A 22,526-nucleotide genomic window follows, 5' to 3' on the forward strand; every position below is an offset into this window, starting at 1 on the left:
CCCTGCCATCCCTAACGGATAAGAATGTGTTTTTGGTGCTGACCTGTGGGCTCCCCCGTGCAAGCAGATCTGAAACAGAGTGCCCCCAGTCTCCATAGGAGAAACTTGCCTCATCTTTGACCTCTGCACCCGGCTGGCTCTGTTGCTGGTGGTGGGTGTTTGTGGTTAACTTGAACCCCAACCTGTGGACTTCCTATCCCCTGGAGACTGCAACTGTAAGTTTTGCACTTACCCACAAAATGTACACCCCCCCCAGGACCTATTCTGAAAATTGCAGTCATTATTGCCATTTATTCAAAAGCTGTACAACTTACCAATTCCAATTAAAGTGGTATTGATACATATGTGAACTATTTATGTATTTACCTGCAATTTGAATCTTGTGGTTCTAGAAATAAATTAACAAAAGATATTTTAGCTACATAAAACCAATTGGTCTGGAGTTAAGTCTTGAGTATGTGCTGCTTCTATTGTCTGTGTGTGTGCCACAAATGCTTTGCACTACCCTCTGATAATCTTAACTGCTCGACCACACTACCACAGAAGAGGGCATTAGTATTATCTACTTTAGCCTCTGTTAAACCTCTGGGGAACCCCTGGACTTTGCGCACGCTATATCTGATTTTGATATAGAATATACAGAGCCATCCTACACTCACCATCATCCAAGTTCGATAGCGGGCAGAGAGGACCAAGGGGACCACTCCAGACTACCACATGTGATGCAGGATTCACGCAGTTCCAGAGGAGGGCGGATCCACACAGTTGGACATCATTGCTGTTGATGCCTGCAGATGCAGGGGAGTGACTCCTTCACTCCAAGGGAGATTCCTTTTTGCCTTTGGTGCAGGCTGAAGTGTCGCTGACCCCAGAGGATGCACAGCCAGGGATATGTTGCAGTTGCTGAAAGGAGCAGGATAAACAATGTTGCGAGAGGAGATAGTCTCTGGAGTTGCAGTCTTGTTGGTTCCTGAAGAGTCCAGTTGTAGTTTCAGTGGCCAGCAGCAGAAGAGGCCGATGCAGAGGAGTCCTAGTGCAGTCTTGCACTTCGAATCTGGGGAACCACCCGCAAGGGAGTTCCTAAATAGCCCTAAGAGGGGGTTTGGTCACTTTGTACGGTGACCACCTATCAGGAGTCACTGACGTCACCTGCCTGACCTAGCCACTTAGATGCTCCCAGAGGCTTTCAAGATGGCAGAATCAAGTGGCCACATGGAGGACCTCTGGGCACCACCCCAAGGGTGGTGATGAACAGGGGAGGGGTGACTCCGCTTTTTTTTCTCCAGTTTTGCGTCAGCGCAGGGACCACGGGCCCCTGAGCTGGTGCAAACCGGTTTATGCAAGGAGGGCACCAAATGTGCTCTTCAAAGCAAACCGGCGGCTTGCTAAGGCTACCCCTCCCAAGCCTTGTAACACCTATTTCCAAGGGAGAGGGTGTTGCCTCCCTCTCCCACAGGAAATCCTTTGTTCTGCCTTCCCCTGCCTGAGCTGTTCAAGCAGCAGAATGAAGAAACCTGCCTGAAGGGCTGCAGCAGCACAGGCTGCCTAGAAAAACCTGGAAGACTGGTAGTTGCAATACTGGGGAGTTCCTTTAAGGAGCCCACTGAGTGCATGGAATCATGCAACCAATATTGACAACAGTATCTGGGTATGATCCCGAAATGTTTGATACCAAACTTGCACAGGTTCGGAGTTATCATTATCTAGCTGGACATGGGTAAAATGGCTTCCCCGCACTTACGAAGTCCAGTGCAATAGAACTGGAGTTCTTAGGGGCACCTCTGCTCATGCAGGGACCTGCACTCTGCCCTTTGGGCTGGAGGGCCAATCATAGGGGTGACTTACAGAGGCCATGCACCTTTTCACCCAGGCTGCAATGACAGGCCTGCAGACACCTTTAGCATGGGCTCCCATGGGTGGCATAATACATTCTGCAGCCCATGGGGGACCCCTGGTGTCCCAATGCCCTGGGTACCTAAGTACCATATACTTGGGACTTAAGGGGACACAAGTATGCCAATTGTGATGTGACAAAGGTCCTAAGCAACCAAATTTGGAAGGAGAAAGCACAATCACTGGGGTCCTGGTTATCAGGATTCCAGTGAAAAGTCTTAGCACACTGATAGCAGGCAAAAAGTGGGGGTAACCATGCCAAAAAGAGGGTACTTTCCTACATGGGGTAAAGTGGGGCATTTTGGGGTGGACTGTAGTGGGTCGGATTAGAGTGGGGTCAATTGCGGTGTCCTGCACGTTTATGTCTTAAAGCAAAATTTCAGAGATTACACATAATAAAGAAACAATGTCGCTTTGTAATATTTATAACAAGTTAATTGTCACCTTTTGAAATGAGTGCGCATGAGCAAAAACAAAAGAAAACGAGTTGAAAGTGAGAAAAAAACGACTTCGCGAAATAAAAAAGTTAGCTTTAAGAAATAAAAAACGTTGCAATTTTGTTTGTCCTGCTAGGCAAGTTTTTGTCAGACACAGCCTGCTATTTGCAGGGCAGTAGAAGTTAAAAACAACAAAACAGTACCTCAATCATGTCAGGAGCAGCGTATTGGCACTAAGTTGAATCAATCAGTGCATGGCCCATGCGCCACACAGAGGATCTGAAATTATGCCAGGCATGCCTTGACGAATTGCGAGGCTGTAAAAAAGTGCCACGCATACCGACAAATGGCGAGTGATAGGAGGGCTCTAAGCCCTGTACTGTCTTGCAAGCCAGAGCATGAACTCGCAGGCTCAACCCTAAAAATACAGCTCGATTAGCATTCAGCACTTGGGTACTTGGGTGGCAGTTTCTAGTACTGGCATAAGTGGAAAGTGTTACCAATCAGAGCTGGGAACATAAAAGTATATGAAAAAAAACTAGCGCAAATCTTTTACGGCCAATTTAATTCCTGCAAAATATGGTAAGGACTGAAAATTATCTGAGGCATTCAATGTGAGCAAAATTAATACGTAATAATATTTGCTAATCTAATATGCAATCCTTTTATTTAAAGTCGGAGAAAGATATGACAATTTACAAGGGAATGTAAACAGGGAAAAGAAACCTACCACATGCTGGTAATAAAATTTAAAACGGATGATGGCGATATCAAATAAGCAAACAACAGCAAAGCCAAGAGGTCCATCTTTAGCAAGCTGACACGATTTATTTTATTACACGCATATTCCACAAAATAGAAAAAAAATGGTAGCCATATGCTTGCTTCATTGTAGTCAGTTTTAATGCCCATCATGAAAAAATAGGAGTCTTGTTGGTGAAAGAAAAGGTACTATTCTGTTTTCATTACTGTAACCTGAAAACAGTTTAAATTAACAAGGATGATAAAGGATGAAAAATGTTTAAAAAATAAAATAAAAATAATGTACTGGGACACCAGCAACAAAAACGTCACAAATGCAGCTTGAGAAACATTGGTCTAATAGAGCTAGTCCATTATCCCTTGTTGTATGGTGTGGTGGGTTGAAGCAATACGTGAATGATAGCTGGACAGACCAATGGATGAAGAGTGCAGACCCAGAGCCCCCCCCCAATGCACGTATACATTAGTGCATCATATAAATAATGTATAATTTTGATTATGTATGTCTGGCAACACTACTAAAGCTCTGCCTATGCGAGATCTTAAAAACGGGTTACAAAGGCAAAGCCACAAGCTTTTTTAATCTGCTCCTTGAAAAAGACCCGACCCAAATACCAGAAATCAAGAAAATAAAAAGATGCATAAAAGCAAACCTTTCCCTCCGAGTCTTGCTTGCATCTGTCATCGGAGGCATTTGAGGATTCATTTAATTCCCAGTCTTCACTCCTAAACAAAGGTAAACGGGTTAGGTTTTTGCAAGATGGCTCTTTATATTTAAGGTGTCACAAATGATGCTCTTCTGTACCTATAGTCGGAGGGTCCTTTCTGCCCTTTCCCTGGTAAGCACTCAAAGTTGGCATCTTCACTCCCAACAGAGGCACTGTTCCGGTGTTTCTTGGTGCCACTCCTAAACAATTCAACGGCAGACTTCAATTCTTCTTCCTCTACGCCAAACACATCTTTGTACAGACATTCGTACAAAACCGCTTTGAAAAACAAAACAGAAATATTTCTAAGGCAATGCATGAACACCGAGAATTTGACACAAAAAGTAGTATTAAAGAAGGTGATTGACGAAGTCTCACAGAAAACCTCATTATGCAATCCAAATGTTACAATACCATTATTAGTAATCAAATGGCTGAATTAATAAAACTGAATACATAAATATCTAAGGTTTAACAATACAGATCACACTTTGTATTTAAAAATAGAAATACAGAAGTCTACAATTTCCCACGTCACAATTAGTTAAGCAAAGTACAAAGTGAACGGCTTCTGTTCCAGTCATAAAACACTAATACTATAAATTAGCATCCCACGGCCTCAAAACAGAATCTACATGTCACACCAATATAAATATATATGTATTAATTAATTCATAGCAATTGTTTAAGTAGAATTCGATAAGTGCCGAAACCAATCCCAGAATATATATATTATATACACACACGCGCACACCTATGGATTTCTACACATATATGGATAGACATTTGTATATAAACATTTATTAATCTGTACATCTTCGACATTTTGTATGTATGAGTATTTAAACCGTTTTTGGGGGTTATCACAAACATCTGCTTTTGTGTATACACACACACACACACACACACATACATACATATATATATATATATATATATATATATATATATACACACACACACACACACTTACAGACATACACACACTTTTTGATTAGAGTGAACCCCACCAATCCCTTTTGTAAAGAAATATATATATTGTTAGATTTATTAACCCTGGGGGAAAACAAAACAAAACAAAAAAACGTATTCCTTTACCTATACCCACGACTAAGCCTTAAAACTCTTACCTACCTATTGCTCTACCTGACCTCAACCCTAAAAACACTTACCCCCTTTACCCGTACCTGCACTTGAACCGTAAAAACCCTTATCCGGCCCTGAAACCTCAATAATAATAATAATAATAATAATAATAATAATAATAATTACTACTTTTACCTCTACCCACCCCTAAACCCTAAAAATCCATTCTCTCTATGTACCGCAGACCCTAAAACCTCTAATATCTCCACCTCTATACACCTGTGAACCCTAAAAACCCTTTACCGCAATAACTACCCGTGAACCCTAAAAACTCCTGAACCCCTTTACCCGCCCTAGAAGTCTTAAAAAAAGCCCTTACCTCTCTTTACCTATACCCATCTATGAACCATTAAAAAAAACCTTAACCCTTAAATTCAATTTTCTAATGGACATTAAAACAGTCATTAAAAAAACCCTATGAACCTTACCATCAAAACAGCCCTTCTCTAACTGGTGGAAGATGAGGGCCACGGAGAGGACACTTGAAACGGGGCCCGGTGATAGCAAAAGGGAATATTGCATGTCTGGCGACAGGCAGAAGCCCAGCTGGTGGGAGCTTGGAGGGCAGAAATGGACTTAGGTTGTGTACGTGAGAAACCTGTATGAGTCCCAGGGATGCCTGAAGCAACAACAGGTGTGGGGAGCGTGGGAAAGATAGAGAAGAGGAACACAAGAAGAAGAGGAACACAACCCATGCCAAGGGCCAAACTGATTCAGACTCAGTGCTGGGTGAGGGGCCTCTGAGGGGATGGTCTTTTTAATTACTATTTGATATGCTGTACAGTGACTGCAATGAGGTTGCATTCAAATAAAAACTTAATAAAAGGCTTAATTAAAAATACTTACCTTTGTGGTAAATTACTGTGTTGGAAAAAGGCAAAAAATGGCCTCCTTGGTATTTACCTGCATCGTACTGACCTGTGTTGCCATATGCAGTGTTGTAAAAACGAAAACTTAACGACTAGGGGCGTAAAAGGAAGTCAATGAAGTTCCATCAGGATGGGTGTGGTGTGATCATATTTCTTCCAGCCCTGCATGAGGCATTGTAGAGATACCGCGGGAAGTTCCAAATGGAGGTTTTATTTCATAGGTACAACAGGAACATAAAGGTACAAGTAATAGTAACAACGGTACACATATTTCACCTCCTTCCTCTCTGCTCCCAATGACCGTCTGCCCGATCCATCCCCCTAACATTCCACCACGTGCCTACCATTATTACATACATAAAATTCCATTGTCATAGTAACACATAAAACACATCTTTCTCTTTACACAAAGAAATTAAATAAAACATTAAAGTCTAACTGGCAACAGAGTTTTGGTGAAGGATCACAAAAGTAACGAATAAGAATGCAATTTAAAACTTATGTACATAAGGGGGTTTCAGTTTCATCCTACACATTACCCCGGACATAATCTTCTAATCACCTGGGTGGCTTCCCAGGTCTTTTGCCATTGCATGGAACCATGTCATTCATGCCATCCATTGCATTTCCGTTTACTCCACTACTTTCAGCACCCAGTCTCATTAATGATCCATTCAGCTGCTTTCCTAGGGTCAACTATAGCGTCTTCCTCAGATAATACACATGGAAGCGCTTCACTGTCCGATGCCAGTTCACACACACCATCATTAATGTTAGGATTGCTAACATCTTCAAGAGGATCTATAGTGTTAACTTCCGATTCGTCATGCATACTCTTCCACAAATCTGAAGGCACAAGGGCAATTCTGTTTAGATTCCACACTCTACCATTTCTTAACCTGACAGAGTTCCTCAAAACTTCCACTATTTCTTCCGGTTCATAAAATTTACTAACTCCTTTCGACACATGTCCTAGTTTCCTCACAGAGACCCAATCCCCAACTTTGACATTGACATATTTAGTACTTTTGAGTCAAAATATAATTTGCTTTTCTCAAGATTGGTTGATACATGATGCAAGAGACAGGATCAATTCCAATCAACAATCCCAGAATGAAAAAGCCATTCAGGGTTATATTTAGTTCTACGGTTTCTCCCTCATCATTACAAAAGGAGAAACACCACTCATTTCATTAATCCCAACTCTATATGCCCATACAGATTTACCAAGTTGCGTAATCCAACCAATGTTGCTTGAAATAGCTAATTGAATAGCCCCTTTGATAACGCGGTTGAACCTCTCAACTGCACCATTTCCACTAGGATTATATAATGAGGCGGGCTTATGCAGTACCCCAATCCTATAAAAGTACACTTTAGCTTTCTTAGATAAAAACTGTACACCATTATCACTCAAAATAGTGGTTGGAATACCTTCCGAAGTAAACGTTTGATCCAGGAACTCCAAAACAGAATCAGTGTCAGCTTGATCCACAACCTTAAACACAGGCCATCTAGAGAATAAATCTATAAGAACTAATACATACTTTTGAGGAGAGCCAATGGAACCCATAATATCAATAGCCACTGACTCCCAAGGATACTTAGGTTTGGATCCTATACACATCGGTGGTCTGAGAGTTTGAAGTGACTTATCAGCTCGTACACATTCAATACAAGATCTGACAAACCTTTCTACTTGAATATCAATACCAGGCCACCAAAATAATTTTTTTATAGCTGATTTAGTCCTGGTGATCCCAAAATGTCCCTCATGAGCAAGATTGATAACCATACCACGTAACCCTTTTGGTGAAATTACCCTTTCTCCTAGCATACAATAATCTTCGGAAATTTCAGAACGGACTTCCCAATAAGTTAACATCTTCCTCTAACTCATTCTTATTTGGCCAGCCTTTAACAACATAATTCAACACCTTCTGCAATGTAGCATCCTTTCTATATTGATAATACCACTCATCCATTCTCACAGCAGGCGTACCAGTATCATGTACAAGTGCTACCTGGAACCCATTCCATATTTCATCCTCACACTCTTCTAATATTATCGGCTTTCTCGAAAGGAAGTCAGCAAAAACATTTTCCTTGCCTGGTACATATGAAATCCTATAGTCAAAATCTTGCATTTGCATAGACAATCTTGCAATGCTAGCAGAAGCTTTGATAGTTCCCTAAGTTGTCAAAATCTTTACAAGTGGTTTATTATCGCATTGTAAAGTACATGGTTTTCGCCACAAAAATGCTCTAAAGTGTCTCAACGCCCATGCACATGCTAGAGTTTCTCGTTCAATAGTAGAGTGCTTTTCCTCCGAAGGGGATAAGGATCTGGACACATAAGCAATTATATACTCATTCCCATTCGCATCAATCTGGGTGACTACGGCCCCCAAATCTTTGCAGCTGGCATCAGTGGTGACAATGTTTTTTGCAGATGGATCAAAACTTTTTAAAGAGACATTCACAATAGCAAGCTTAATATGACAAAAATCCTTTTCACACTGTAATGACCATTCAAATCTGTTCTTATTCTTGAACAATTAACGAATATGGCAAGTTTTCTCAGAAACATTAGGAATGAATTTGGCACAATATTCTGCTAAACCCATAAAGGAACGCACATCTTTATTAGTAGGAGTGAATGCCTCCACAACTGCTCTGATTAAGGAAGGTTTTGGCTTGATCCCATACTTATTAATTACATGCCCAAGGTAGTTTACTTACTTTTCAGCAAACATGCATTTCGAACATTCAACAATCAAACCTCTAGAATCTAAAATCTGAAGCACATGGCGTAGAATTTTATCATGGTCAGACGTAGTTTTGCCGAATACTAAGTGTAAGGAAATGGCTCCCTGTTGCAGTTACCCCACTCCTCCCCCCACTTTTTGCCCGATACTGATGCGGACTTGACTGAGAAGTGTGCTGGGACCCTGCTAACGAGGCCCCAGCACCAGTGTTCTTTCACCTAAAATGTACCATTGTTTCCACAATTGGCACAACCCTGGCACCTAGGTAAGTCCCTTGTAACTGGTACCCCTGGTACCAAGGGCCCTGATGCCAGGGAAGGTCTCTAAGGGCTGCAGCATGTCTTATGCCACCCTAGGGACCCCTCACTCAGCACAGACACACTGCTTGCCAGCTTGTGTGTGCTGATGGGGAGAAAATGACTAAGTCGACATGGCACTCCCCTCAGGGTGCCATGCCAGCCTCACACTGCCTGTGGCATAGGTAAGTCACCCCTCTTGCAGGCCTTACAGCCCTAAGGCAGGGTGCACTATACCACAGGTGAGGGCATAGGTGCATGAGCACTATGCCCCTACAGTGTCTAAGCAAAACCTTAGACATTGTAAGTGCAGGGTAGCCATAAGAGTATATGGTCTGGGAGTCTGTCAAACACGAACTCCACAGCATCATAATGGCTACACTGAATACTGGGACGTTTGGTATCAAACTTCTCAGAATAATAAACCCACACTGATGCCAGTGTTGGATTTATTAATAAATGCACACAGAGGGCACTTAGAGATGCCCCCTGTATTTTACCCAATTGTTCAGTGCAGGACTGACTGGTCTGTGCCAGCCTGCTGCTGAGAGACTAGTTTCTGACCCCATGTGGTGAGGGCCTTTGTGCTCTCTGAGGACAGAAACAAAAGTCTGCTCCGGGTGGAGGTGCTTCACACCTCCCCCCTGCAGGAACTGTAACACCTAGCAGTGAGCCTCAAAGGCTCAGGCTTCGTGTTACAATGCCCCAGTGCACTCCAGCTAGTGGAGATGCCCGCCCCCTGGACACAGCCCCCACTTTTGGCGGCAAGTCCAGGAGGGATAATGAGAAAAACAAGGAGGAGTCACCCACCAGTCAGGACAGCCCCTATGGTGTCCTGAGCTGAGGTGGCCCCTGCCTTTAGAAATCCTCCATCTTGATTTTGGAGGATTCCCCCAATAGGAATAGGGATGTGCCCCCCTCCCCTCAGGGAGGAGACACAAAGAGGGTGTAGCCACCCTCAAGGACAGTAGCCATTGGCTACTGCCCTCCCAGACCTAAACACACCCCTAAATTCAGTATTTAGGGGCTCCCCAGAACCTAGGAACTCAGATTCCTGCAACCTAAGAAGAATAAGACTGCTAAGCTGAAAAACCCTGCAGAGAATACGGAGACACCAACTGCTTTGGCCCCAGCTCTACCGGCCTGTCTCCCCCCCTTCTAAAGACACTGCTCCAGCGACGCTTTCCCCAGGGACCAGCGACCTCTGAATCCTCAGAGGACTGCCCTGCTCTAGAAGGACCAAGAACTCCAGAGGACAGCGGCCCTGTTCACCAAAGACTGCAACTTTGTAACAAAGGAGCAAATTTAAAACAACTTGCGTTTCCCGCCGGAAGCGTGAGACTTGACACACTGCACCCGACGCCCCCGGCTCGACTTGTGGAGAACAAACACTTCAGGGAGGACTCCCCGGCAACTGCGAGACCGTGAGTAGCCAGTGTTGCCCCCCCGAACCCCCACAGTGACGCCTGCAGAGGGAATCCCGAGGCTCCCCCTGACCGCGACTGACTGCTTCTCAGATCCAGACGCCTGGTAAAGACTCTGCACCCGCAGCCCCCAGGACCTGAAGGATCCGAACTCCAGTGCAGGAGTGACCCCAGGAGGCCCTCTCCCTTGCCCAGGTGGTGGCTACCCCGAGGAGCCCCCCCCCCCCCCCCTTGCCTGCATCGCTGAAGAGACCCCTTGGTCTCCCATTGAAATCAATTACAAACCTGACGCGTGTTTGCACACTGCACCCGGCCCCCCCGTGCTGCTGAGGGTGTACTTTCTGTGTGGACTTGTGTCCCCCCCGGTGCCCTACAAAACCCCCCTGGTCTGCCCTCCGAAGACACGGATACTTACCTGCTGGCAGACTGGAACCGGGTCACCCCTTTCTCCATTGAAGCCTATGCGTTTTGGGCACCACTTTGACCTCTGCACCTGACCGGCCCTGAGCTGCTGGTGTGGTAACTTTGGGTTTGCTCTGATCCCCCAACGGTGGGCTACCTTGGACCCAAACTTGAACCCCGTAGGTGGTTTACTTACCTGCAAAAACTAAAACTCTTACTCCCCCAGGAACTGTTGAAAATTGCACTGTCTAGTTTTAAAATAGCTATATGTGATTTATGTGAAAAGTATATATGCTATTTTGCTAATTCAAAGTTCCTAAAGTACCTACCTGCAATACCTTTCATTTGAAGTATTACATGTAAATCTTGAAACTGTGGTTCTTAAAATAAACTAAGAAAATATATTTTTCTATACAAAAACCTATTGGCCTGGAATTGTCTTTGAGAGTGTGTTCCTCATTTATTGCTTGTGTATGTACAACAAATGCTTAACACTACTCCTTTGATAAGCCTACTGCTTGACCACACTACCACAAAATAGAGCATTAGTATTATTTCTTTTTGCCACTATCTTACCTCTAAGGGGAACCCTTGGACTCTGTGCATACTATTCCTTACTTTGAAATAGTGCATACAGAGCCAACTTCCTACACTAAGATATTATCTTGAACAAATGTTACACCATCAAGTTTTGAAAACAGCTCAAACATCAGACTTTGAAAAACAGCTGCTGCAAGCCCAAATGGCATATGTTTGAATTGGAAACAGCCATCGGGGTAATGAACGCTGTATATCTTTTTGACTCTTCAGACAAAGGAATATCGTGGTACGCAGAAGAGAGATCAATGGTGGAAAACCATGTAGCACCATTGAGAGATGCAACCATCTCATTGATTTTAGGTAGTGAAATTGGTCAACCATAATGTTATTATTGAGATGACTTAAGTCCACACACAGTCTAATTTTGCCATTTTTTCATCTAGTTACCACTAAGGGAGATACCCAATCAGAAGCTTCTACGGGCTCAATAACCCCTGAAGAGACCAATTTAGATAATTCCATTGAGACTTCTTCACGAACCAAAAATGGTATGTTCCTAACATTGTGAACTTTAGGAAGGGCTTTTTCTTTCAACAAAATTCTATGCTCAAATCCCTTGAGTTTACCTAATGTATTGCTGAAAACACTAGGGAATTCCTTTAAAAGCTTTTCCCCAAGACTTGTGCCTTCATCAATAATTAGCACTTGTTCCTTACTGTTAGGGTCAAGAACTATGTGAAGCTTTCTTTGATCAACCCAACCAAGTACAAGGAGACCTTTTTTTGCTATTTAAAGGTTTCTGTGTGCTGATCTGGGTTTAAATCTGAAAGTTAACCATCTAAACCCTAACAGGTCAATGCATTCCCCACTGTATCCTTCTGGATTGATATCGGAAGGAAGTAAATGTCCACCAGTTTCTGCCCCCCCTGGGGTCGGCTGAGCTAGAGGCCAAAATCCACAGGTAGGCACTTTCCAAAAAACACCTCTGTTTTCTGTGAAAAAATGTGATGTGTCCACGTTGTGTTTTGGGCCATTTCCATTTCGTGAGCGCTAGGCCTACCCACACAAGTGAGGTACCATTTTTATCGGGAGACTTGGGGGAACGCTGGGTGGAAGGAAATTTGTGGCTCCTCTCAGATTCCAGAACTTTCTGTCACCGAAATGTGAGGCAAACGTGTTTTTTTAGCCAAATTGAGGTTTGCAAAGGATTCTGGGTAACAGAACCTGGTCAGAGCCCCACAAGTCACCCCATCTTGGATTTCCCTAGGTCTCTAGATTAAAAAAATGCACAGGTTTGGTAGGTTTCCCTAGGTGCCGGCTGAGCTAGAGGCCAAAATCTACAGGTAGGCACTTTGCAAAAAACACCTCAGTTTTCTGTCAAAAATTGTGATGTGTCCACGTTGTGTTTTGGGGCATTTCCTATCGCGGGCGCTAGGCCTACCCACACAAAAGTGAGGTATCATTTGTATCGGGAGACTTGGGGGAACATAGAATAGCAAAACAAGTGTTATTGCCCCTTGTCTTTCTCTACATTTTTTTCCTTCCAAATATAAGAGTGTGTAAAAAAGACGTCTATTTGAGAAATGCCCTGTAATTCACATGCTAGTATGGTCACCCCGGAATTCAGAGATGTGCAAATAACCACTGCTCCTCAACACCTTATCTTGTGCCCATTTTGGAAATACAAAGGTTTTCTTGATAGCTATTTTTCACTCTTTATATTTCAGCAAATGAATTGCTGTATACCCGGTATAGAATGAAAACGCACTGCAGGGTGCAGCTCATTTATTGGTTCTGGGTACCTAGGAATCTTGATGAACCTACAAGCCCTATATATCCCCGCAACCAGAAGAGTCCAGCAGACGTAACGGTATATTGCTTTAAAAAATCTGACATTGCAGGAAGAAGTTAATGAGTAAAACGTAGAGAAAAATTGTTGTTTTTTTCACCTCAATATCTTTCTTTTTCAGTTGTTATTTTCCGTAGGAAACCCTTGTAGGATCTACACAAATTACCCCTTGCTGAATTCGGAATTTTGTCTACTTCTCAGAAATGTTTAGGTTTCTGGGATCCATCATTGGTTTTATGCCCATTTCTGTCACTGACTGGAAGGAGGCTGAAAGCACACAAAAAATCATAAAAATGGGGTATGTCCCAGTAAAATGCCAAATTTGTGTTGAAAAATTGGGTTTTCTGATTCAAGTCTGCCTGTTCCTAAAAGCTGGGAAGCTGGTGATTTTAGCACCGCAAACCCTTTGTTGATGCCATTTTCAGGGAAAAAACCAAAAGCCTTCTTCTGCAGCCACTTTTTCCCATTTAAAAACAAAAAAAACAAAAACGAATTTTTCACTGTATTTTGGCTAATTTCTTGGCCTCCTTCAGGGGAACCCACAAAGTCTGGGTACCTCTAGAATCCATAGGATGTTGGAAAAAAAGGACGCAAATTTGGCTTGGCTAGCTTATGTGGACAAAAAGTTATGAGGGCATAAGCTCGAACTGCCCCAAATAGCCAAAAAAAGGCCTGGCACAGGAGGGGGAAAAGGCCTGGCAGCGAAGGCGTTAAAGGAATTGTAAATGGTCTTATTTTTTAATCTGCAGACATTGTCTACCTCTGAGTTCTTTTTTTAATTCCACCACACATCTACTTGATATCTCCGCTTTACGCACAATCGCCAAGACATCATCAAGAGCAGTCACTGTTTATCCATAACCGCTCTTGTATTGCTGGATTGCAAGCATGCATAACTACGTGATCCCTTATGAGTTCATCTTGTAAGGCACCAAATCTACAATCCATCGCCAATTTCCTTAGGTCAGGAACATAATCATCAATAGACTCCTTTTTCCTGCTTCCGTTGGAAAAACTTTAATCTAGTAATACCCATGCAGACTTTAGGTTTCAAATGTAAGTCAAGGTCATAGATTGCAGCATCAAAAACATTAGTGTCTCCAAACAAAGTCCTTAGTTTTTTTTTTCTTCAATTAGGACAAGAGTATAGAAGCTTACTATGTAAATATAGAGTAAGCTAAACGATGTGCCAAAAAAAAAAAATGCATCAATATCCATTCAATATTCTTTTTAGCGACGCTGCCCAATTCAGACGCTATTTAAAGCAGTATTGTCTATAGTCACGTTGCCCAATCCAAGATGGCGGCGCGTAAGGTCACAGGACGTGCTCGACGTGACCCATTGCGAGGAAATCATGCACTTGAACGTGCGCTGAAGTCATGCACAGCAGAGCCTCAGCTGAAAACGAGTCACGTGCTGGAAGTGTGTGCAGGATGCGAGCGCAGATTCTCCCCGCGTGCCCAACCGTCGCCGAAGGTAAAATAGTAAAAACTACCTTGTCGGCATGAAGTAAATAGCGAAATACATGCGCCGTTGCTAGGTTGCTTGCCGAACGACGGAAGATGAAGCAAATGTCGAAATAAGTGTAGATCACACAGTCTGAAGGTTCCAATTCACTCCGCTCGTCGCCACATTGTAGAGATACCGCGGGAAGTTCCAAATGGAGGTTTTATTTCATAGGTACAACAGGAACATAAAGTAAAGCTACAAGCAGTAGTAACAAGGGCACACTTATTCCACCTCCTTCCTCTCTGCTCCCAACGACCGTCTGCCCGATCCATCCCCCCAACATTCCACCAAGTGCATACCATTATTACATACATAAAATTCCATTGTCATAGTAACACATAGCAGGCATGCTGAAGCGTGGGGGGTGGGTGCCACTGTAGGGTCTGGGAGGCCATGGAGTAGGGAGGAACTGTTAACGCGTCCTTTTATGGTATTTTATTACACATCAGGACTCGTTTTAGGCCAATGAATCTTTTGACCCAGTTGAGAGACACCGCAGGACGAGATAGCTAATCAATATATCAATCAATATATCAATAAGGTAATCAATATTTATCACGACAATGCATTTCACTTTAGTTAAAGTCATTAATCAGTTCAAAGACACTATCTTGACCTTTCAGCCATGAATAACCACACCTTGTTTAGTAGAATGTATGAGTTTTATTCCCTATTAATTATAATCTAATAGCAAATGCGTTAATCTCAACACCAAGAAACATAGTAGCATAGTCACGATATGGCAACTTTGGTAAGCTTTCATTAAAGCAAGAATCACAAACATCAGAACATAACACGGCGTGAACATAGATCGATTTAGCAGAGTGTCAATAACGCGTCAGTTCAACAAAACACAATCTTAGTCGTTTGTCTATTTGCGTCAGTATGATGAACCCCTGTCCTAACCACTGATTAGCATTCGCATGTTGGGCTTCATGCAAAACAATTTAGAACACCAATTTGGAAAACATCTAGCTAAGGTCTGTCAAAAGCAAGCAGTTGGTACCTAGAAAGGAAAAGCAAACAGACAAATTACAAATGCATTGTCATAATTACCCTCCAAGGATTAGGTCAGCGCACAGGTTCAGTCTTCGTCTTCAGGACATCAGTCAAATCGCCATTCAGTCAGAACTCAGCTCTGGGGCAAAAGGCACTTTCCTCATAAGGAGGTAAAGTGTAAATGGACAATCTAAGGGCGAGGATGGTTTTAAGTTAACCACCAAGTCACCAAACAGAGTGACAGAGTTTCTGGATAAAATCAATACCATTACCTAACCCACCTAAATGACTTCTCGCGACATGGGTTTTTATCCCTTTTTCGTGGTACATTCCCCCAAAATTCTATTGGACATTTGCTATACCCCACTATCTTTAACCTATCATAGAACACATTAGGTAATCCTACTATTCACCCCATATTATTTTACATGTCTTTGATGGATCTTCGTAATTGACGTCTTCAGAGGTTGCACGTCCGGAGTGATTTCATCATTTTGTAATTCTTTGCACATCTTTTGGTCAGCAGTTCCATTGTCTTCATCGGTTTGAATGACCTTGTCCATTACATTAATCTACATTGTTTCATTTCACTTTTAACATTTAGTCTGTGGACGAGGGGGAGATGGTGAGAACGGATCTAACATGGTTACATTCATCTTCCAAGTCAAAGAAAAATAATAAACAGGGTCATGGCCCCTTGTGAGTCAGCACACTGAAAAATAGAAAAATGCATTTAATATGAGAGCCGAGCAGCTAAGCTTCGGCTCATGCTAACTTCAGGCCTATGAGGTTTTCAATACAGATTTAATAACGCAAATGTTAGTATAAACTTATTTAAACGTAGTAAAACATTTTGATTATCATTATTAGTTCGCGTATACATTGATGGCCACTCATCGTGGTCACAATTCAAGCGCACGTCTAAGCAAAATTACTATTATTATAGTTTCTATGCGGCTGCATCACACACTAATTTATAAACATTTCATGTTAATATAGATTATATAAACTACGCTCTTTCTCAGTCCCTCCTCTGATGACGTTCGTCATCACAAACCTTTCCTTTGACCTTTCATTCTAATTTTTCACTTTACGCATAATGCGCATTTCAACATCTTGTCCCTTGTGTGAACTCATCCAAATTTCATTAAACATTTTCTCCCTTTCACTTTCTTTATTGTTCCTGGTCCTCTTTGTCCAATTTCTTTTAATTTTACCATTTATTTTGCATGCTCCCCATAATCCTAATAGACAAGCCAGAACTATTAATAGACCCCCTAATATTTTTGCAAGTACCCCATTCCAAATATTGCTAAAACAGCTCCCTACTCTGGCAATTCCCTTTCCACATTTCTCCCACACTCCAGGTTCCTTCAAATCCTTCAGATCTGCACTATCCTTAGTTAAGTTAGTAAGCATACCCCTAATCTTTTTACTATTATCTGGTATAAATGAGCAACAATGACGCTTGTTGAGCATCTTGCAGACCCCCCCCCACTTTTTGCTAAAAGAATGTCTAAAGCAAGCCGATTTTGAAGAGTCATAGCTCTTTCCGCAGCAAGTTCAGTATCCATCAGGAGTATAGCCCCTGTGAAATTCGTCAGCATGTTATCCACAGTAGTAGACAACTTTTGAATCTTTATGGAGTTTAAAATAACCCCTAGTGAAGGAATTATGGCTCCAAATATGACTCCAACGACAGCTGCCGCCGTCTCTCGTTTTTGTCTAGCATGTTGTAATTCAGACGTTTTAGGTATTTGCTTTAAGTCATCAATCTGGTAAATCTTTGGGAAAACTATTCCCAAATAACATGTCCCATACCATCCCTTAGGAAGACGGTAATAAGCAATAAGTCCACAGATATAATAAATCCCAGGAATCGCTGGATCCTGTCCATTTAACATGAATGTCCATTTACTCTGGAACAAAAACACATGTCTGCATTCACCCGTTCCCACAAATAAAGTGTGTAGGAAGTTGGATCTGTATGCACTATTTCAAAGTAAGGAATAGTATGCACAGAGTCCAAGGGTTCCCCTTAGAGGTAAGATAGTGGCAAAAAGAGATAATTCTAATGCTCTATTTTGTGGTAGAGCAGTAGGCTTATCAAAGGAGTAGTGTTAAGCATTTGTTGTACACACACAAGCAATAAATGAGGAACACACACTCCGAGACAATTCCAGGCCAATAGGTTTTTGTATAGAAAAATATATTTTCTTAGTTTATTTTAAGAACCACAGGTTCAAGATTTACATGTAATACTTCAAATGAAAGGTATTGCAGGTAGGTACTTTAGGAACTTGGAATTAGCAAAATAGCATATACAGTTTTCACATAAATCACATATAGCTATTTTAAAACTAGACAGTGCAATTGTCACAGTTCCTAGGGGCAGTAAGAGTTAGTTTTTGCAGGTAAGTAAACCACCTACGGGGTTCAAGTTTGGGTCCAAGGTAGCCCACCGTTGGGGGTTCAGAGCAACCCCAAAGTTACCACACCAGCAGCTCAGGGCCGGTCAGGTGCAGAGTTCAAAGTGGTGCCCAAAACGCATAGGCTTCAATGGAGAAGGGGGTGCCCCGGTTCCAGTCTGCCAGCAGGTAAGTACCCGCGTCTTCGGAGGGCAGACCAGGGGGGTTTTGTAGGGCACCGGGGGGGACAGAAGTTAGCACAGAAAGTACACCCTCAGCAGCACGGGGCGGCCGGGTGCAGTGTGCAAACACGCGTCGGGTTTGTCGTTGAAATCAATGGGAGACCAAGGGGTCTCTTCAGCGATGCAGGCAGGCAAGGGGGGGGGGGGGGGGGGGGGCTCCTCGGGGTAGCCACCACCTGGGCTACGGAGAGGGCCTCCTGGGGGTCCCCCCCTGCACTGGAGTTCGGATCCTTCAGGTCCTGGGGGCTGCGGTGCAGAGTCTTTTCCAGGCGTCGGGATCTGAGGAACAGGCAGTCGCGGTCAGGGGGAGCCTCGGGATTCCCTCTGCAAGGTTTGCTGTGGGGGCTCGGGGGGATTGGCAACTCTGGCTACTCACGGTTTCGCAGTCGCCGGGGAGTCCTCCCTGAAGTGCTTGTTCTCCACAAGTCGAGCCGAGGGCGTCGGGTGCAGAGTAGCAAGTCTCACGCTTCCGGCAGGAAACGCAGTTGTTTTAAAGTTGCTCCTTTGGAAACAAAGTTGCAGTCTTGGGTGAACAGAGCCGCTGTCCTCCAGAGTTCTTGGTCCCTCTAGAGCAGGGCAGTCCTCTGAGGATTCAGAGGTCGCTGGTCCCTGGGGAAAGCGTCGCTGGAGCAGTGTCTTTAGAAGGAAGGGAGACAGGCCGGTAGAGCTGGGGCCAAAGCAGTTGGTGTCTCAGTCTTCTCTGCAGGGTTTTTCAGCTTAGCAGTCCTATTCTTCTTAGGTTGCAGGAATCTGAGTTCCTAGGTTCTGGGGAGCCCCTAAATACTGAATTTAGGGGTGTGTTTAGGTCTGGGAGGGCAGTAGCCAATGGCTACTGTCCTTGAGGGTGGCTACACCCTCTTTGTGCCTCCTCCCTGAGGGGAGGGGGGCACATCCCTAATCCTATTGGGGGAATCCTCCATCTGCAAGATGGAGGATTTCTAAAAGTCAGAGTCACTTCAGGACACCTTAGGGGCTGTTCTGACTGGCCAGTGACTCCTCCTTGTTTTTCTCATTATCTTTCCTGGACTTGCCGCCAAAAGTGGGGGCTGTGTCCAGGGGGCGGGCATCTCCACTAGCTGGAGTGCCCTGGGGCATTGTAACACGAAGCCTGAGCCTTTGAGGCTCACTGCTAGGTGTTACAGTTCCTGCAGGGGGGAGGTGTGAAGCACCTCCACCCCGAGCAGGCTTTGTTTCTGTCCTCAGAGAGCACAAAGGCTCTCACCACATGGGGTCAGAAACTCGTCTCTCAGCAGCAGGCTGGCACAGACCAGTCAGTCCTGCACTGAACAATTGGGTAAAATACAGGGGGCATCTCTAAGTACCCTCTGTGTGCATTTATTAATAAATCCAACACTGGCATCAGTGTGGGTTTATTATTCTGAGAAGTTTGATACCAAACGTCCCAGTATTCAGTGTAGCCATTATGGAGCTGTGGAGTTCATTTTTGACAGACTCCCAGACCATATGCTCTTATGGCTACCCTGCACTTACAATGTCTAAGGTTTTGCGTAGACACTGTAGGGGCATAGTGCTCATGCGCCTATGCCCTCACCTATGGTATAGTGCACCCTGCCTTAGGGCTGTAAGGCCTGCTAAAGGGGTGACTTATCTATGCCATGGGCAGTGTGAGGTTGGCATGGCACCCTGAGGGGAGTGCCATGTCGATTTAGTCATTTTCTCCCCACCAGCACACACAAGCTGGCAAGCAGTGTGTCTGTGCTGAGTGAGGGGTCCCTAGGGTGGCATAAGACATGCTGCAGCCCTTAGAGACCTTCCCTGGCATCAGGGCCCTTGGTACCAGGGGTACCAGTTACAAGGGACTTACCTGGGTGCCAGGGTTGTGCCAATTGTGGCGACAATGGTACATTTTAGGTGAATGAACACTGGTGCTGGAGCCTGGTTATCAGGGTCCCAGCACACTTCTCAGTCAAGTCAGCATCAGTATCAGGCAAAAAGTGGGGGGTAACTGCAACAGGGAGCCATTTCTTTACAAAGTGTCATGCTCAGATTTTGGCCTATATATACAAAGCCTTCCTACATGTAATGCATCTATAGCAAGTTTGCCTTGTGTCTTTATTGCAGTGTAAGCATAATCATTTGCATATGTGCGTTTTTCTAACCCTTTTTATAATCTTTTTCAGTGCTTTGCGTCTATCATCGGTGTGATCTAATAAGCTTTTCTCTACAGGTGCCAATAAGCAGGTCAGATTGTTGCGGTGTGCATAGGCTGTCCCAAATGTAAGCGTCGGTTCAAAGAAACCTCTAACTAATTTTATACTATGCTCTTTAGCTAGCTTGTTCAGAAACTCAATCACAGGCACATAAGAAAACACAACATCCAGATTTGAATAAAAGTATTGCACATGCTCTTGATTATAGAATTTTGTTAATAGCAAGCTACAACTTATCCCGTATGTTAGTGGAAGGCTATGGTAGGTGACCCCCTTCTTGCACTGATGAAGGAATCTTTGTACACACAACAGTTTTTCGCATCCATGGTCTCAACATACTCATTCAGCAAGCGATAGAAGACATTAGTGGAAAGTTCCCCCTTTGAGTTAGTTCCCTCATGCAAGTGCTTTGCATCCTGCTCAAACTTTTCCCATGGTGTTAGTGTTGTAATTTCAGGCTTAGAAGCATTGTTAGTCACTTTCTTATCCAACCACGGCATTCCCACAATCACTCCCACAATTATTATTGCACACACAATACCTAATATAAGACTCAACCAACCACACACTTTACCCTTCTGGTTACTACCTCTATTATAAGCCATGTCTGTAAAGAATCAGATAGCAGTACAATAACCAACTTGAGGACGATATAAAACTTTTCTCTTTTCTTTTTTCTCTTGATGCAAAAGTCTTTCTCTCTGCGTGTATTTACAGCGTTTCACTCACTCCAGGACCCCTTTGTCAAATCAGGTTAGCAGCTTGTCATAATCAGGTTCTTAAAGTCAAATCAGGTTATCAGTGTCGCATTTGGTAATTTATAAGTCTCTTTTCTTTAGTTTTTCAGTTTTCAATTTTTAACTAAATCTTTTCTTTGAGTTACTTCAGGTACCGCAGTATTGGCCTGGTACTTCTCGATCAAAACAGAACGCTAAAAATTCTTGTTACCATTCAGATGTTGCATATGCCCATTCAGGACCTGCATACCTTCTATTTGCGGTTCTTTTCCTTTTCAGTCTGCGTTCGCCTTGCAATTCTCCTTCACTCACATCTTCTGTTCTTGTGGTGTCGGTTTCTTCTGTTATTGTTTCACCTGGTACGCTTCTTGCTTTTGCAGCCTGTTTCTCTGGCCAGTTATCTCCCTTATGCGTCTTCTTCCGGTTTGTCTTTTCAATACGCTGAACAGCACCCTCCTCTTGTAATATGGTGTTTTCTCTTGATGGACCTGCAACTGGCTCAGGGGACGCTGGTGTACTTTGATCTCTTTCTACTATTTCGCCTTCTTCTTCTTCTTCTTCTGGATCTGTAACAGGTTCAAGTTCTAACCCGTACCCGTCTGCTTCTGGGAGAACCTCTCCTTGACTTAGTTCTCCTGCAGCCTCTACTGAGATAGGCACATTATCACCTCTCTCAAACTCATTTACTATTTGAGGGATAAGGCTGTTCTCAGTGGGCTCTCCTTTAGTCTCAGTTCTCTCGGCTATTTTCAGGCTCTGCGACTTCCCTCTCTAGAACTGTTAAGTCGGAAACTTCAAGTTTCTCATCAGTTGGACAGGTTACCTTCTTTGTGTGACTGGCATGTATCCAGTTTGGAACGCCTGCACATTTCACAGCAGTGGTTGTTGTCAAGATTACTTGATATGGTCCCTTCCAATGCGGCTCCAAACACGACTTTCTCACGTGCTTCTTGACAACCACCCAGTCACCAGCTTGCAGGGTGTGACCTGGATCACTGATCGGTGGCAATGTTTTAGCTTCCACCTGGTGAGAAAAAGAGCGAATCACATCAGCCAAGCCTTTGCAGTAGTCCAACACCATATCATCCGTGATATTCACAAGAACATTTGCAGGTAGGGCGGGCAGCCTCATAGCTCTACCCATAAGGATCTCGTGTGGTGAAAGTCCTGTCTTCTTATCAGGGGTGTTCCTCATTGACATCAGCACTAAGGGCAATGCATCTGGCCATTTCATATTGGTAGCTGCGCACATCTTCGCCATTCTCGATTTTAAAGTACCATTCATTTGCTCTACTAGTCCCTGATGCTTCGGGTAGGTAGCTACAATGCAGCTTCTGTTCAATGTCTAATGCAGCACACAAGAGCTT

At 43.6% G+C, this 22,526-nt stretch overlaps 1 protein-coding gene across 1 annotated transcript in view; it reads right to left on the reverse strand.

The window, feature by feature from the left end:
* Window positions 1–22,526, reverse strand: part of LOC138259421 (UDP-N-acetylglucosamine transferase subunit ALG13-like) — a 790,124-nt gene that overhangs the window by 469,262 nt on the left and 298,336 nt on the right. The window contains exons 7-8 of the mRNA XM_069207173.1: window positions 3,898–4,078; window positions 3,746–3,818 (exon numbers count right to left, since the gene is read on the reverse strand). Of these exons, the coding sequence (XP_069063274.1) occupies window positions 3,746–3,818; window positions 3,898–4,078 (254 nt within the window). The remainder of the gene's footprint in view (window positions 1–3,745; window positions 3,819–3,897; window positions 4,079–22,526) is intronic.

Source organism: Pleurodeles waltl, chromosome 2_1 (genome assembly GCF_031143425.1).
Source record: "Pleurodeles waltl isolate 20211129_DDA chromosome 2_1, aPleWal1.hap1.20221129, whole genome shotgun sequence".
Taxonomy (NCBI): Eukaryota; Metazoa; Chordata; class Amphibia; order Caudata; family Salamandridae; genus Pleurodeles; species Pleurodeles waltl.